General features: G+C 39.2%; 1 protein-coding gene across 1 annotated transcript in view; it reads left to right on the top strand.

Annotated features, from left to right (window-relative positions):
• Window positions 1-14783, top strand: part of TANC2 (tetratricopeptide repeat, ankyrin repeat and coiled-coil containing 2) — a 370144-nt gene that overhangs the window by 121028 nt on the left and 234333 nt on the right. Inside the window, exon 3 of the mRNA XM_083378993.1 lies at window positions 8639-8710. Coding sequence (XP_083235119.1) covers window positions 8639-8710 — 72 coding nt within the window. The remainder of the gene's footprint in view (window positions 1-8638; window positions 8711-14783) is intronic.

Raw genomic sequence — 14783 nt, 5'->3', positions numbered from 1 at the left:
AAAGGGCATGGACTAAGCCCCTTCTTATATATTTTATAATAGGGTTGTCCATGTGGAAAGGGACAGCTCACCGCAGGCGGGTCACTGCTCCCTGGTCACCCCAACTAGCTTGCCCCAACTGGCTCACCCTGGCAACTCATCATGGAACAATTCACCTTGGAAGAATGCCAGAGGTGATAAGAACAACCACCTTCCCCCTTCCTCCTCCCTCCCTTTCTTTCTCTCTCTCTCTTTCTCTCTTCCCTTGCAATGAGACAACTTGCCATGGGAAAATGCGAAAGGCGAAGGGAACAACCTCCTCCTCCTCCCTCCCTCCCTCCCTCTCTTTCGCTCTCTTCCTCTGTATTGTAAAACTCTGTATTGTAAAACTCTGCTTTGGGTGTAGATGCACTCAGCATATCTGGAGAAATTGTCCAGTAATAATATTAAAGATTCAAGCAGGAGAGAGAAAACACAGAAATAGAAGCAAGAAGACACACAGATTTCTGAGGTGAAGGCAAACAATAAAAACAACAAAGGCATATGATTGTTGGACAGTGGGCAAGTGAACATATTATAAATAACCCAAATTTTTTTCCTGTCTGGGAAAAGCTACCCAGGAATTTGTAAGCCTGGCAAATGGTACTTATTCTTCTGTACAAGGGCAAGGAAGGGTATATGTACCATATGTTGGTAAATCATTTGATAAGGTTTTATATGTACCAGATTTAGATCACAATTTGCTGAATGTGTGTCAGACAATGAAAGGTATGAAGTATTTTTTGCAAAGAGTACATGCAGGGTCATAAAGAATAACAGGGCATGTGCACAAGGTTTGAAAGTGAACAATTTATATGTTTTGAATTGCAAGGAAACTGGTGGCAGTGCAGAGACCATCTTTTCTAATGAACCAAAGCATAATGGGTATGCACATTTGTTGCACAGAAGGCTGGGTCATGCAAGCTTTAAAGTATTGCAGAAAATGCCTGAATTGGCTATAGGTTTAAATGTAAAAGATTATGACAAATATTTGGATTGTGTTATTTGCAAAGACACAATATTGAAAGTATACCCTGTCAGCAAAAGAAGTGGTAGAAAATCTGAAAGATATTTTCAGTTAGTGCGTGCTGATTTAATTTGTCTCCTATCCCCACAATTGGAGGGGCCAAATTTGCTTTGTTAATTATTGATGATTTTGCAAGGTATGGGATTTGTTATTTACTAAAAAGCAAAACAGAAGTGTTTTAACAATTTAAGCAATGGGTAATGTTTGTAGAGAGGAGGTATAATCAACATGAATGTCAACTATAAACACACAGAGGAACAGAGTTCATGTCTAAAGTGTTTCAGCAGTGGCTGAGAAAGAAAGGCATAAGACAGAAAAACCAGCCCCTACATGCTTGCAAAGAATGGGGTTGTTGAATGCAGGAATGATAACTTACAAAAAATTAAAGTTGCATTACTAGCAGATGCAGGCATGAGTAAGCTGTATGGGGGTGAGGCAATTTTAACTGCCAATTATGTGATCAATAGACTATGGAGTTCAGCAATTAAACAAACTCCATATTACATGTTGTATAGAAGACAATCATCTTTGGCACATTTAAGAATCTTCGACAGCAGGGCATATATAGGTGCATATTCCCAAAACAGTTAGAAAGAAAGGACAGCTAAAGGCAAGGAAATTGAAATTTATAGGTTATCAATCAGGATCAAAGCCATATAGGTTAACAGATGGACACAAAAATGTAATTATTTCAGGTGCTGCAAATTTTTCAGAACATGAGAATTGTTCTGGAAATATACATGCCAATACTGAAATTTTAATGCCTGGTTAGTCAGGGGTCTTCAGTGGATGAACATTCAGACAGGTATGTTGAACAAAGCAAAGCAAAGTATGTTGAAAGTGGCTCAAGTCTGAGAATAGCTCAGAGAAATGTTTAGAAAATGAGATCCCAGTGAAACAGGAGCAGTTTCTTCCAAGGAAGTCTGAAAGAACAAACAAAGGAGTTCCTCCAAGAAGATTCACAGCAGATGAGGTGAAGGTATGTGTCTTTTTTTTTGTGGGCCTTGAAATTGCCAGGAGATATTGGTTTATCTATGACAGAACAAAAGAAATGCAAGGATTCTAAGAGAAATAAAGAACTATTTAGGAGTAGAAATAAAGAAACTACAAGGCAGAGAGTATATTCTAAGTCAAAAAAGAAAATGTACAATTGTTGAAGGATTTGAATATTTTTTATTTTTTTTTATTTTTATTTTTTTTATTTTAATTCCATTTATATCCCGCCCTTCTCCGAAGACTCAGGGCGGCTTACAAGCTTAGCAGTAGCCTTCATTCTATGTATATGCCTGCTTATTAGGGCTTTCACACACACACACACACACACACACACACACACACACACACACACACACACACCACAAGCGGTATTATTACAAAGTCAGCTTAATTGCCCCCAACAATCTGGGTCCTCATTTTACCTACCTCGGAAGGATGGAAGGCTGAGTCAACCTTGAGCCTGGTGGGATGCGAACCTGCACTAATTGCAGGCAGCTGGTGAAGAGACTTAAATCAGTGTTTGAAGATAGCATGGCAGGTGTACAAATGGCAATAGGTGAGCGAATATAAATCAGAAGTAAACATGTTGACATCAAACATTGCAATGTCAGAGAAGCAGTGAAAGAAATTGTAGTAGTTCTTAATTTATTGTCCATTGGAAAATAATTTGGTTGACCTCAAAGTCATTGGGTGTACAGAAGCACAAGGATCTTGTGAAACAACTTGGTTTAAATGCTATCCAGCTATAAATTGAAGGGGTGTTAAGATATTTAAAATTTAATAGTTGGAGCTGTGAAGGATTGGACAATGAGTAAGAACACACAGTTATAATTGGTTAAAGAGAGCTGGCACTGCATGAGGGAATCTGAACTGTAATTGGCTGCTGTGAGTGTAAAGGGGGAGTTTCCTTGTTTCCAGTCTTTTTTCTCTGTGTGCTGTGTGTGCTTTCTGTGATTTACTTGACCAAGTTCCTGCTTACTGATTTACCTGACTTTACTCCTGTTTGCCTCTCTTATTTATTGTCAATATATTTATTCATATAAAATCAAAAGTTCTTGTCAGCGTCTCTGATTCCATCTGAACATCAGCTGTGCAGTCCCCTGGTAATCTTATTTAGCTTCAAAGAATTAATAATGTAGTAAGCACTAATTTTTGTATTTGTCTCATTAGAGTTGTCAAGATTGAGGTTGTCCATAGGGATCATATCACCTGCATATGGAATAATGTTGATAGATTTATTAAGTAACTGTGAACATCCTGACCTGGCAAGTCATTGATATAGAGGTTAAAAGAGTACTAGGGCAGGAAACACCTTTATCTAACACTACTACTAGGTATGTTGTGTGTTGGGTACCATTTGCTGTGTACTGTACTCTGATGCAATTCAGTAATACTTAAAAGTTTAAGAACTCTTTGAATGTTCATGTTCTGCATAAAAATAACCTTAAATATGATTCGTTCTCCACATAAATCCTAAAACTAGATAAAGACAACCCTCTTAAAGAAATAGGTCAAAACATTTTACTTATTCATTTATTGAAGAAAATTATTCAAAGCTGCAGAACATATTTATGTGTGGCAAAAGCATATTCACCTTTCCTGTCAAAAACTAGTGTGCCTTCTTTGTACTGCAATGTTTCCTATAAGTGTTATAGCCCTGCACTTTGCCTTGGAGGAATTTTAGCTTTTTTCCTTACAGAACAGCTTCAACTCAGGAATATTGGGGATTTTCCTTGTATGAACTACCAGCTTCAGGACATTCTACAACAAATTAGAGGTTCTATTTGGCTATTCCAAAACATTAATTTCCATTTTAACCATTCTTTCATAATATGGTTTGTGTATTTTGATCATTTGCTGCATTATCCACTTTCTATTGAGCTTTAGAGAGCATGGATAAGATACCTTACATCCAATGGTGGGATTCAAATATGTGAACAACTGGTTCTCTGTGTGGATGCCGCTTCTGGAAGTCCATTCTGGGCCTGGGCGACAAAAAATTAGCTACCGGTTCTGCCGAACTGGTGCGAACCAGCTGAATCCCACCACTGCTTAGATCTTGCTATTGAATTTGCTGATACAATTCAGGATTCAAAGTTGCATCAATGACGGCAAGCCATTCTGCTTGAGAGAGGCACAAAATATGTTACTCGTGTCTAAGAAATGCGCTAAAGAAGATGTTCACATACTTCTGCCACACACATAATCCTAAAGATTCACCTAGCTTAATGATTGTCATTCACTTCTTAATATATTGGTAGTAGACTTTTCCTACTAGAACCATATTTACTCAAAAGGAAGATGACCCTGAATTTAACATATTTTCATCCTAAAAGAGAAGGCTGAAAAAAAGATACAGAATTAGAGATAATCTTTGCTTAATATCCAATCATTCAATGACTGTTCAAAGTTACAATAGTTCTTAAAAAATGGACTTTTGACCATGGTCACATGATAAAAATTTTGAGTTTGCCTGCATTTACAACTGTCCACCACAACTCTCCCAGCTGATCATTATTGCATTTGCCTGTCTCCCCCCACTAGGTTCACCATCCTGGCTATTAATGGGGAAATGTTCCATAGGCCAATGATGGCAGCCCAGAGTATGAGGGTCACTCTAGGAGGTGGCGGTGAAGTCATGGGCAAGATGGGCCTGGGGGAATGTGGGGTGCTTCTTATTTGGTAAGTTACTAATGGAGTATGGGATGAGATGGGCTCCTAAGCAGGGGCTTCTTGTTGCAGTGTGGCTGAAAGGATGCTTGCCTTGCAATGGTATTGAGACTACTGAGTACATGAGCCTTGGTGGAGCAGTGGGCTAATGCTTCCTTAAGTAACACCAGCTGCCTGCAATTAGTGCAGGTTCGCATCCCACCAGGCTCAAGGTTGACTCAGCCTTCCATCCTTCCGAGGTAGGTAAAATGAGGACCCAGATTGTTGGGGGCAATTAAGCTGACTTTGTAATAATGCCGCTTGGGGTGTGTGTGTGTGAAAGCCCTAATAAGCAGGCATATACATAGAATGAAGGCTACTGCTAAGTTTGTAAGCCGCCCTGAGTCTTCGGAGAAGGGCGGGATATAAATGGAATTAAAATAAAAATAAAAAAATACTTGAGGTAAAAAAATTCCCAGAGGGTGCATCCAGAAGCCCCTCAAGCCATGGTGTGGCAAGCAGTACCAGAGCCACATGGCTTGGAGATTTCTTAGTGAGACATTATTCTGGGCCATCTTTGTGCACTGCAGCAATGATGCTTATTGGTATGTTCCAGCTCAGGGATTCCGTGCCATGCTTCAGGCTTTGAGGCAGCACTCCTTAGTGGAGGTAGTAAGCCGAGCAAAGGGTAGGAATAACATGATAGTGAGAGAATACAGTGCCCAATTTAGGCTGCACAGGGCAGCCAAAAAAGATCAGAAATTGGGGGGAGGGGCATGTAGATGGGTGGAGCAGTTGAAGGGAGCAGTCTCTTGCATTGGAAGAACCAATTACAATTGTGGTACTAGCAGGAAAGACTATGCCGGGGTCCCCAGTCTGTGGGCCGCAGCCCTCTACCAGGCCATGGCCTCTTGGCCACCAGGCCACGTGAAGGGATGGCTAGTGTACACATGTGTGTACACACCCCTCCACACTCGGGCTAGCACCACCCCAAGTATCCCACCAGCACTAGCGCTGCCCCATGCTAAGCATCCCATCAGCACTAGTGCTGCCTCATGCCAAGTGTCCCAATAGCACTAGTGCCTCCCCAAGTATCCCGCTGGCACTAGCGCTTCCTCAAGCATGCACACATAATGGTGCCTTCTCCCTTTCCGGGCGCCAAACCAAACAGGTTGGTTTAAGATAAGTGACCATCCAGTCTCACCTTAAAAACTCCCAGTGATGAAGCACCTACAATTTCTGAAGGCAAGCTGTTCCACTGATTAATTGTCTTCACTGTTAGGACGTTTCTCCTTAATTCCAGGTTGCTTCTCTCCTTCATTAGTTTCCGTTTATTGTTTCTTGTCCTGTCCTCTGATGCTTTGGGAAATAAGTTGACTCCTTCCTCTTTGTGGCAGCCTCTCAAATACTATACTGCTATCATGTCCCCCCTAGTCCTTCTTTACTTTAGATTAAAGGTAAAAGGTAAAGGTTACCCCTCACATGCGTGCTAGTTGTTTCCGACTCTAGGGGCTGGTGCTCATCTCTGTTTCAAAGCCGAAGAGCCAAAGCTTGTCCAAGGACGTCTACGTGGTCATGTGGCTGGCATGACTAGGCGCCAAAGGCGCACAGAACGCTGTTACCTTCCCACCGTAGTGGTCTCTATTTTTCTACTTGCATTTTTATGTGCTTTTGAACTGCTAGGTTGGCAGAAGCTGGGACGAGTAACAGGCGCTCACTCTGTTACGCGGCACTCGGGATTCGACTCGCCAAACTGCCGACCTTCTGATCGACAAGCTCAGTGTCCTAACCCACTGAGCCACCGCGTCCCTTACTTTAGATTAGCCAAACCCAAATCCTGCAACTGTTCTTCATATGTTTTCGTCTCCAGGCCTTTAATCATTTTAGTTGCTAAGAACCAGGTAGCAATGAATATCATATTGAGCATGGAGGATTTCCAGTAGATATTCTAAGCTTCTGTGAAATAGTTCTTGGCAAGTTTTCTCAGAAGTGGTTTGCCATTGCCTTGTTCCTAGTCTCTGAATGATCCAAGGCCACTCAGCAGTCTTTGTGCCTAAAACGAAATTAGAACTTGCCTTAGTATCATAGGTCTTATTACAGGTGGGGATGAGACAGCATATAGGGCGGAGGTACAAAAACTATCCATATGGTGTAGTAACAACAACTTGCACCTAAACATTGGCAAGACGAAAGGAGGAACCTGCCCCACTTTACATCAGGGAGAACTGTGCAGAGAGAGTTTCCTCCTTTAAATTTCTGGGAGTCTACCTCTGTGAAGATCTGACCTGGAAAGTTAACACAACCCAGGTGGCTAGAAAGGCCCAATAGAGGCTTCACTTTCTTAGGGTCTTGCGGAAGAACAGGGTAGAACAACAGCTAATGACCCTCTTTTACCGGTCTACTATAGAGAGCGTCCTCTTGTATGGTATTGTGGTTTGGTATGCTGGTCTGACAGCTGCAGATAGGAAAGTATTACAGAGGGTAGTGAGCACAGCACAAGACATTGTGGGCTGTTCCCTGACACCACTGGATGACATCGCCAGGGCTTGTTGCCTTGGAAGAGTGAGGAAGATTCTCAGGGATGACTCACACCCTGGACGGTATCTCTTTACTCTCCTACCATCCGGTAGGAGATATAGGAATATAGCCAGCCGTACCAATAGGCTGAAAAATAGCTGTTATCCGTGGGCTGTTAGGCTTTTAAATGGGACATAATCTTATGCAGAATTGACTTGGGAGGCCGGTGTGTGGTGTAGTTGGTTCACATGGTGTGGTAGGATGGAGGGTTTGTTGTCACTGTGTGTTGGGGGGAGAGAGCACGGGGGGAGGCTCAGCTAATCTCAATGTACACATGTTGTACTTTGACAATAAAGGTTTGTTTGTTTGTTTGTTTGTTTATTTATTTATTTATTTATTTATTTATTTATTTATCCCTGATGCCTTTACCACTATACCAGACTGGTTCTCTTCTGAATTGCTACTGCCTTTGAAATTTGAATAATGATGCATTTAAATTAGCTGCATTTTAATGCACAATTTGGTCTTGGTCCTACCTTGTATGATGTTGACATAGGTATGTAGTTATTAGTTATTTATTACCAATGAGCATCATGTGATCTTAACTGCATAATGTGGTCTTCCATTTTTTCCATAAAGGAGTTCATTTGGTCATTTTGTCTGCCACTATAATTTACATAAACAATATTTGTGAATACTGAACTCTGTGGAAACTAATTTTAGTGTGATGGAACACTTTATAGAATTATATGATTCTCAAATGTAGATTTATTTTAGTATGTGATCAACTATTCCTTTATGCTTTGGAACATATGATTTGAATAAGAAAATAACTGGTTTAATACAGACATTTATGGAGAGATCAAGAGAAGTTAAAATAATTATTTTTGTGGTTTTAAAGATCTTCTGTAATTGAGGCACTAAGAAATAAATCATAGAGGTATTGCTGTTAGTATGCTTACAAAAATAACAGCAGTTCAAGTGGTCCTCACTTAATAACCACTTATACAGTGATTGTTCAAACTTATGATACCACTGACGGGATGATACTTATGACTGGTCCTTATACGTGAAAGGGTCACAGCATCCCTGTGGTCATGTGATTGCTATTTGTGATCTACACTGCCAGCTTTCAATGAGGTTGAAAATGGTGACCACATAACATCACGCTTAAGCACATCATGAGATTTACTATTGGCAACTTGAATAGTTGGAACTGCCATCACTAAACTGCATGGGATATCGCTCTTTAAAACTGTCACTCAGCAGTGGAAATTTGGCCCCAATTACAGTAGTAAAGTGAGAACTACCTGTGAGTAATTAGGCTGCTGTCTTTAAGAGATAGTACTGTAATAGTAGTAGAAGAGAAATTGTAGCTGCCTAATCTCTCTGTTGAGATGATCCTCTTGTGTTGTTTTGGTTCTCATGTAGATGGAGGAAGCGAGGAGCCACAAGATCGAAGGCAGGCAAGCATAGATTATTGTCAGAGTCATTCTGGGCAAGGTAAGTAAACAAATGAATTTCATGTGTTCTTGCATTTCGTTTTATATGAGATGTTTAATATTTATTTTTATTTGAAAGTATAATCAGCAATAATTCATGTTTTTTAAAAAATCTGACTTTCAAAGAGAGAAATGATATGCTGTACATGCTTATCCCAAATTCTTTCTCCTAAACAACAAATATTTATTTACTTACTTACTTAATCTATCTTGTTTTTTGTCCTTCTTGCCAGGAGGTGACTCTATTGATTAATATATAGGCTTTATTAAGAATATCTCAAAAATAATTAAACATGCAAAAATTCGCAGTAAATTGAATGTTGATAAGCTATGATTCCTGAGAAAATACCTCTTAAGAATCCAGCTCAGTTGATCTGTCTTGAAATTAGAGGAATATTCTGAAGAAGGAATATTATTTCACTTCACTTAATCAGCTCTGTGTCAGCTGTCTGTATATTTTCTTTCTGTGTTCCTCTTTATACTGAGTTTAAGTTACATTCATATAACATTGTTTTGAAGAAAATGTATCTCTTATAAAATTGAAGGCATCTATCAATATTAAATTAGAAAGAGTTTAGAGAATCTCTGACTTCAAAATATAGATTTCCACATCTGTATTTCTGTTAATGTTTCTCAAAGATCATTAGTGAAAAGATTTAAGGTAAATAACTTCTGTTTAACTTTTGTTGACCCTTCTCAATAAAAGTTGCACCTGTCATTCCTTAAAACATCCAGTTTAATAACTTTATAAAGAAATCAGATAATATCTTCTGAATAATGCACTATTAATGTTGTTTGTTGAATGTATCTCATAATAGTTAACAGAAAGGGCTATATGTTTTTAAAGTAACTATTACTGGAAATACTGTTCATATTTATCTTAGATACCAAGAAATGTAAGCACTTATATCAAAAATATTATCACACATAGGTAAAGGTAAAGGTAAAGGTTCCCCTGCACATGCATGCTAGTTGTTTCTGACTCTAGGGGCCAGTGCTCATCTCCGTTTCAAAGCTGAAGAGCCAGCGCTTGTCCGAGGACGTCTCCGTGGTCATGTGGCCGGCATGACTGGATGCCAAAGGCGCACGGAATGCTGTTACCTTCCCACCGTAGTGGTCCCTATTTTTCTACTTGCATTTTTACGTGCTTTCGAACTGCTAGGTTGGCAGAAGCTGGGACGGGTAACAGGCGCTCACTCTGTTACTCAGCACTCGGGATTCGACCCGCCAAACTGCCAACCTTCTGATCGACAGGCTCAGCGTCCTAACCCACTGAGCCACCACGTCCCTTTTTATTATCACACATACACAACAATAAAAAAATCAAGAAATGGGTAAGCATGGGGAGAAAGAAAGGAATGGTTTGGATGTTATAAAGCAAAGACTGGGACTATATTAATCCCCTCAGATTGCCATTAAAGTGGGAAAATGTAGAGAAATTTCAGATAATGGAAGACCATCATTTCCTTTCTTCAGAAATATTTTACTGTTCTCCAGGTTTTTTTTACAACCTTTCTTTTTAAAACAAAAAGAGGTCCTGCTCAGCATTCTGAATGCTATCTTTCTGAGCAATAAGGAGCAAAACCATATTTCATTTTTTATCCTCTGTAAAATGTATATCTCCAGCTCAACAACAGACTGTTTTGATGAAGTAATTCACTCTGTATAGGTAGGTCTTGTTTAGCAATTGCAACTGAAATATTTGCAAAGTGACATGCAAACCATATGTGTGGTTCTGATAATGTACTATTATAAAAAGTAGAATAAACAAATGTCATGTTTCCTATGTGGTCTGTATAGGAATATTACTCTCACTCCAGTATGCATTGTTGTCAGGCATACAAATTTGGGTATAAGTGTGTATAGTAATCAGAAAATGATTTTTTCTACTATATACTCCCATTTATTACTGTTATATATGCAAACATTATCAAAGGCAGTTGCTAAACAAGGACAGCCTGTGTTATCAATATAACACAGTAATAATAACTTATTGTCTTGAAGCTAAAAAAAGAAAAAAGAAGAGAAAAGGATAGATGTGGGAGGTAGGAGGTAGGAGGTAGGAGTATTAATTGCTGATTTAAGTTGATTCTGAAGAATTTTTTTCCTGCAGTATAGCTGGAAAAGCTAAAAAAATTCTTGCCTTTGTCCTGGACTGAAATTTTTACAAATTCTGGAGTGGTTCATATCATCTAATTAGCTAGTATAACTCTTCCAGATAAGAGATTTCACTTTTTTCCTGTCATCCCAATTCTTATATTCAGTTGTTTTATTTCAACAACATTGTTGTTTCTATCTTTTGTCTGCATCTTCCTTAATTTGAAAGGCTAAGTATAGTTTGCAGAGATATATTGCTGAGGCTCCCAGATATTTTGGTTTCTGCTGAACAGAGAAAAGTGTCAGTAGTTAGAAATATGGTTTTTCTGAATACTATGTAGATATGTAGCATTAATAGCCAGAAAATGGGGAAGCTCATGCTTTGACCTTAATATTCTGGAATCTCTAATATTGTCCTCTCGTGTTTATGCCTCTGGATACAAAAATGGAGATAGAATGCATGGAATCAACTGGGCATGAATTGGACTTCCTGAAATTACCTACATGAAATATGTGGTATATCTCATAGACAGTCTTTGATATTGAGGTGTAAAGTTTTGCCCATTCCTCTAGATTCCAGGAAGTCCTCTACAAGCCCATTCTTCTAGATTCTAGGAAGTTCTCAATCCTTTATGGATCTTTTTCCTCTCCTATTACTACTAAACAAAAAGTTGTTACCAACAGGTATTCCCAATGTTGTTTTATGCCATGGGCATTTGTCTAGACTTAAACCAAGTAAGTTGAAGAGGGGCTTTTGCTCTATCTGTTCTAGGGAATTGGGACATAGGACACAGTAGGTGATACCTAACTCAAAGCAGTAACTGTGAGAGTGATATCGGAGTCCTAGTGGACAATCACTTAAATATGAACCAGCAGTTGCCAAAAAGGCCAATGTTGTCCTAGACTGTATCAACAGCTGGTTCGCTGGCTGCCTGAAATATATTGGTTTTTTAAAGTTTTATTGGTTTTTATAAGGATGGGAAGGAAAAAGGAGGGGTGGGGATTTGGGTTGGAATACAGGGAAGGTTGGGATAGGGATTGGGGTTTCCCCCAATAACATTCAATATTTAACAAACAGCATATTGTCTGGGTGTATATGTGTGTGTGTGTGTGTGTGTGTATATATATATATATATATATATATATATATATATATATATATATATATATATACACACACACACACACACACACACACACACACACACACACACACACGGAGAGAAGCAACCTAGAACTAAGGAGAAACTTCCTGACAGTTAGAACAATTAACCAGTGGAACAACCTGCCTCCAGAAGTGGTGAATGCTCCAACACTGGAGGTTTTTAAGAAGAGACTGGATAGCCATTTGCCTGAAATGGTATAGGGTTTCCTGCCTGAGCAGGGAGTTGGACTAGATGACCTCCAAGGTCCCTTCCAACTTTATATATATAGGTAAAGGTAAAGTTTCCCCCGCACATGGCGTGCTAGTCGTTTCCAACTCTAGGGGCCGGTGCTCATCTCCGTTTCAGCGAAGAGTCAGCGCTTGTCTGAGGACATCTCTGTGGTCATGTGGCTGCCATGACTAGACGCCAAAGGCGCATGGAACGCTGTTACCTTCCCACCGGAGTGGTCCCTATTTTTCTACTTGCATTTTTATGTGCTTTCAAACTGCTAGGTTGGCAGAAGCTGGGACAAGTAACAGGCGCTCACTCTGTTACGCGGCACTCAGGATTTGACCCACCAAACTGCCGACCTTCAGATCGACAAGCTCAGCGTCCTAACCCACTGAGCCACTGCGTCCCTCTTTATTTATATATATATATATATATGTATATATATATATATGTATATATATATATATATATATATATGTATGTATGTATGTATATATATATATATATATATATATATATATACACATACACACACACATACATAATATTAAGAGTTAATGATTGCTAGCAATAATAAATATAGTGAATTATAATAAAAAAAATAAGTGTTTATATGTTACAAGTTTCTCATAGTTAATCAAATTTGGGTAAGCGAAGGCTTCTGTTGTTGAAAGCCATTCAGGTATCTTAATATATATTTTTTTCTTTTATTTTTTCCCATTCTAAAAGATGCTGTCCTAGACTGTATCAACAGCCGGTTTGTTGGCTGCCTGAAATTGACAAGATGTTAATCAGTTACATACCCCAAACTTTTGTCTTCCTGTAATTGAAAAATAGATTTTTCTGATACTGGAGAAAGTAATTTTATATATATGTTGACCGTAGTACTTTATTTTTTGTTTTTTGCAGTTTTTCACTGTAAATTTTGCCATACATGCCAAGAAATAGTTAGTGTGTCCTCTTCACCCCTTCTCATTGTTCTCCTTTCTAACTTGTAACCCTACACATATCAGTTTATAAATTCAAAGTCTTAAGTTTTAATATAATATACAGTAATATATGCATCATTTTACTTTAAGGCATACCTGGGAACAGGATGAAAGAAATTGGAGAAGATAATTATAATGATAACTTTATTGTCACTTTGAACGTACACCAATCGGCATACATCAGAATGAAATTTCGTTGCATACAGCTCTCAAAAGGGTCACCACCTCCAATATATACTCCTTGTTCGTGGCCCGCTCAAATTTCACATTGTCCATTTTAGTCTTGTTCTGTACCAGCCTGCTACCGGCCCTGCAGAAAAGGCAGGGACATCCCCTTTTACAAGAAGGCAAGAGGCTGGAACTAAGCCTGCCAAATTTATTAACATAAAAACATAAACAGAGCAAAGAGAGCAAACACGAACCATGAAACAGGAGCTATTCAAACGGTTGCCTTCAGCAAACCAGCCCTCCCACACATTCCCCTTTTAAACAAAACAGTTCAGGGCGTGGCTTCTCTCTGCCTCCTTCTGAGGTGCCCCCATTGCCTTCCTCTGTTTACTCCTGATTGACTGCCTCCTGCATTGGGCGTCCTTGAACAGGGCCAGCTGTGGGTCATCTTCATCCACGCTGTCAGGCTCACACAGCTGGGTCTGCGTTGTGACCAGATGGGAGGGGCCTGGCTGAGGGCTCTGTGGAGCCTCAATATTATTCTCAGCAAGTTCTTCAACACCCCCCTCCTCCTCCTCTGAATCGTCCAACCCAACTGCCGAACCCACAGGCTGACCCTGAATCACAACAGGTCTCTAGGGAGTGAACAATGGCAAACAGGACAGATGGAAATGGGGCTCCATGTGGATTAGCCCTCAAGTTAGCTTGTATAGGATCTCCCCTTCCTGTTCGGTTTGTTTTTCATATTTGAACCCATGGTGCATGTATACTTAAGAGAACTTACTACAGGAACACTCCCTGTTTATCTCTGCATACTTGCTGGAGCTTCAATCATTAATAGTTATCAGCAACCTGCATAAGAGTTGTAAGTAATTTTCAAATTGAACAAATAGCAGCGGCAACAACAACAAACAAAAAACATCCTGCTTCTATCCTTCTCTTTTCTGGAAAGCTAGCATGCAGTATTGGCTAGCTGATGCAGCACCTGATGAATTGCTGAAAGTACCTGCTCTGTTTGAATTATGGAGTTTCTAATGCTTTTGAATTTGATTGATCTGTCCTTCCTTTCCTGCTGAGTTGGCTGGAATCAAGAATCATTTTGTAGGTAAATTATACCTACGAAATTATACTAATTAGTAATTATACTAAGCTTGCTTTTAACACAAATTACCCAGATTGCTGTTTGAAGAGCCCAGAAGGGGCATCATCAACAGTTAAGAACTGCTCAAATATACAATTTAAATGAACATTTAATCTGACTGTATTTGCTTTCAAATAGTTCAGCTATTCATTTTTCTTCCTTATTGGATTTCTAGTCATGAATGGTTTTATTGTGAAGACTTGTTCAAAAAATCAGTTTGCTTTTATTTCAATCATAGCCCAATATAAAGCAAATAACATTACAACCATTTAAAAAGTAACAATAAACAATCATACAACAGCA

The sequence above is a fragment of the Vipera ursinii genome (genome assembly GCF_947247035.1).
Source record: "Vipera ursinii genome assembly, chromosome: Z".
NCBI lineage: Eukaryota > Metazoa > Chordata > Lepidosauria > Squamata > Viperidae > Vipera > Vipera ursinii.
The sequence above is the reverse complement of the archived record's forward strand: the minus strand, read 5'-3'. Positions and strand labels throughout refer to the sequence as shown.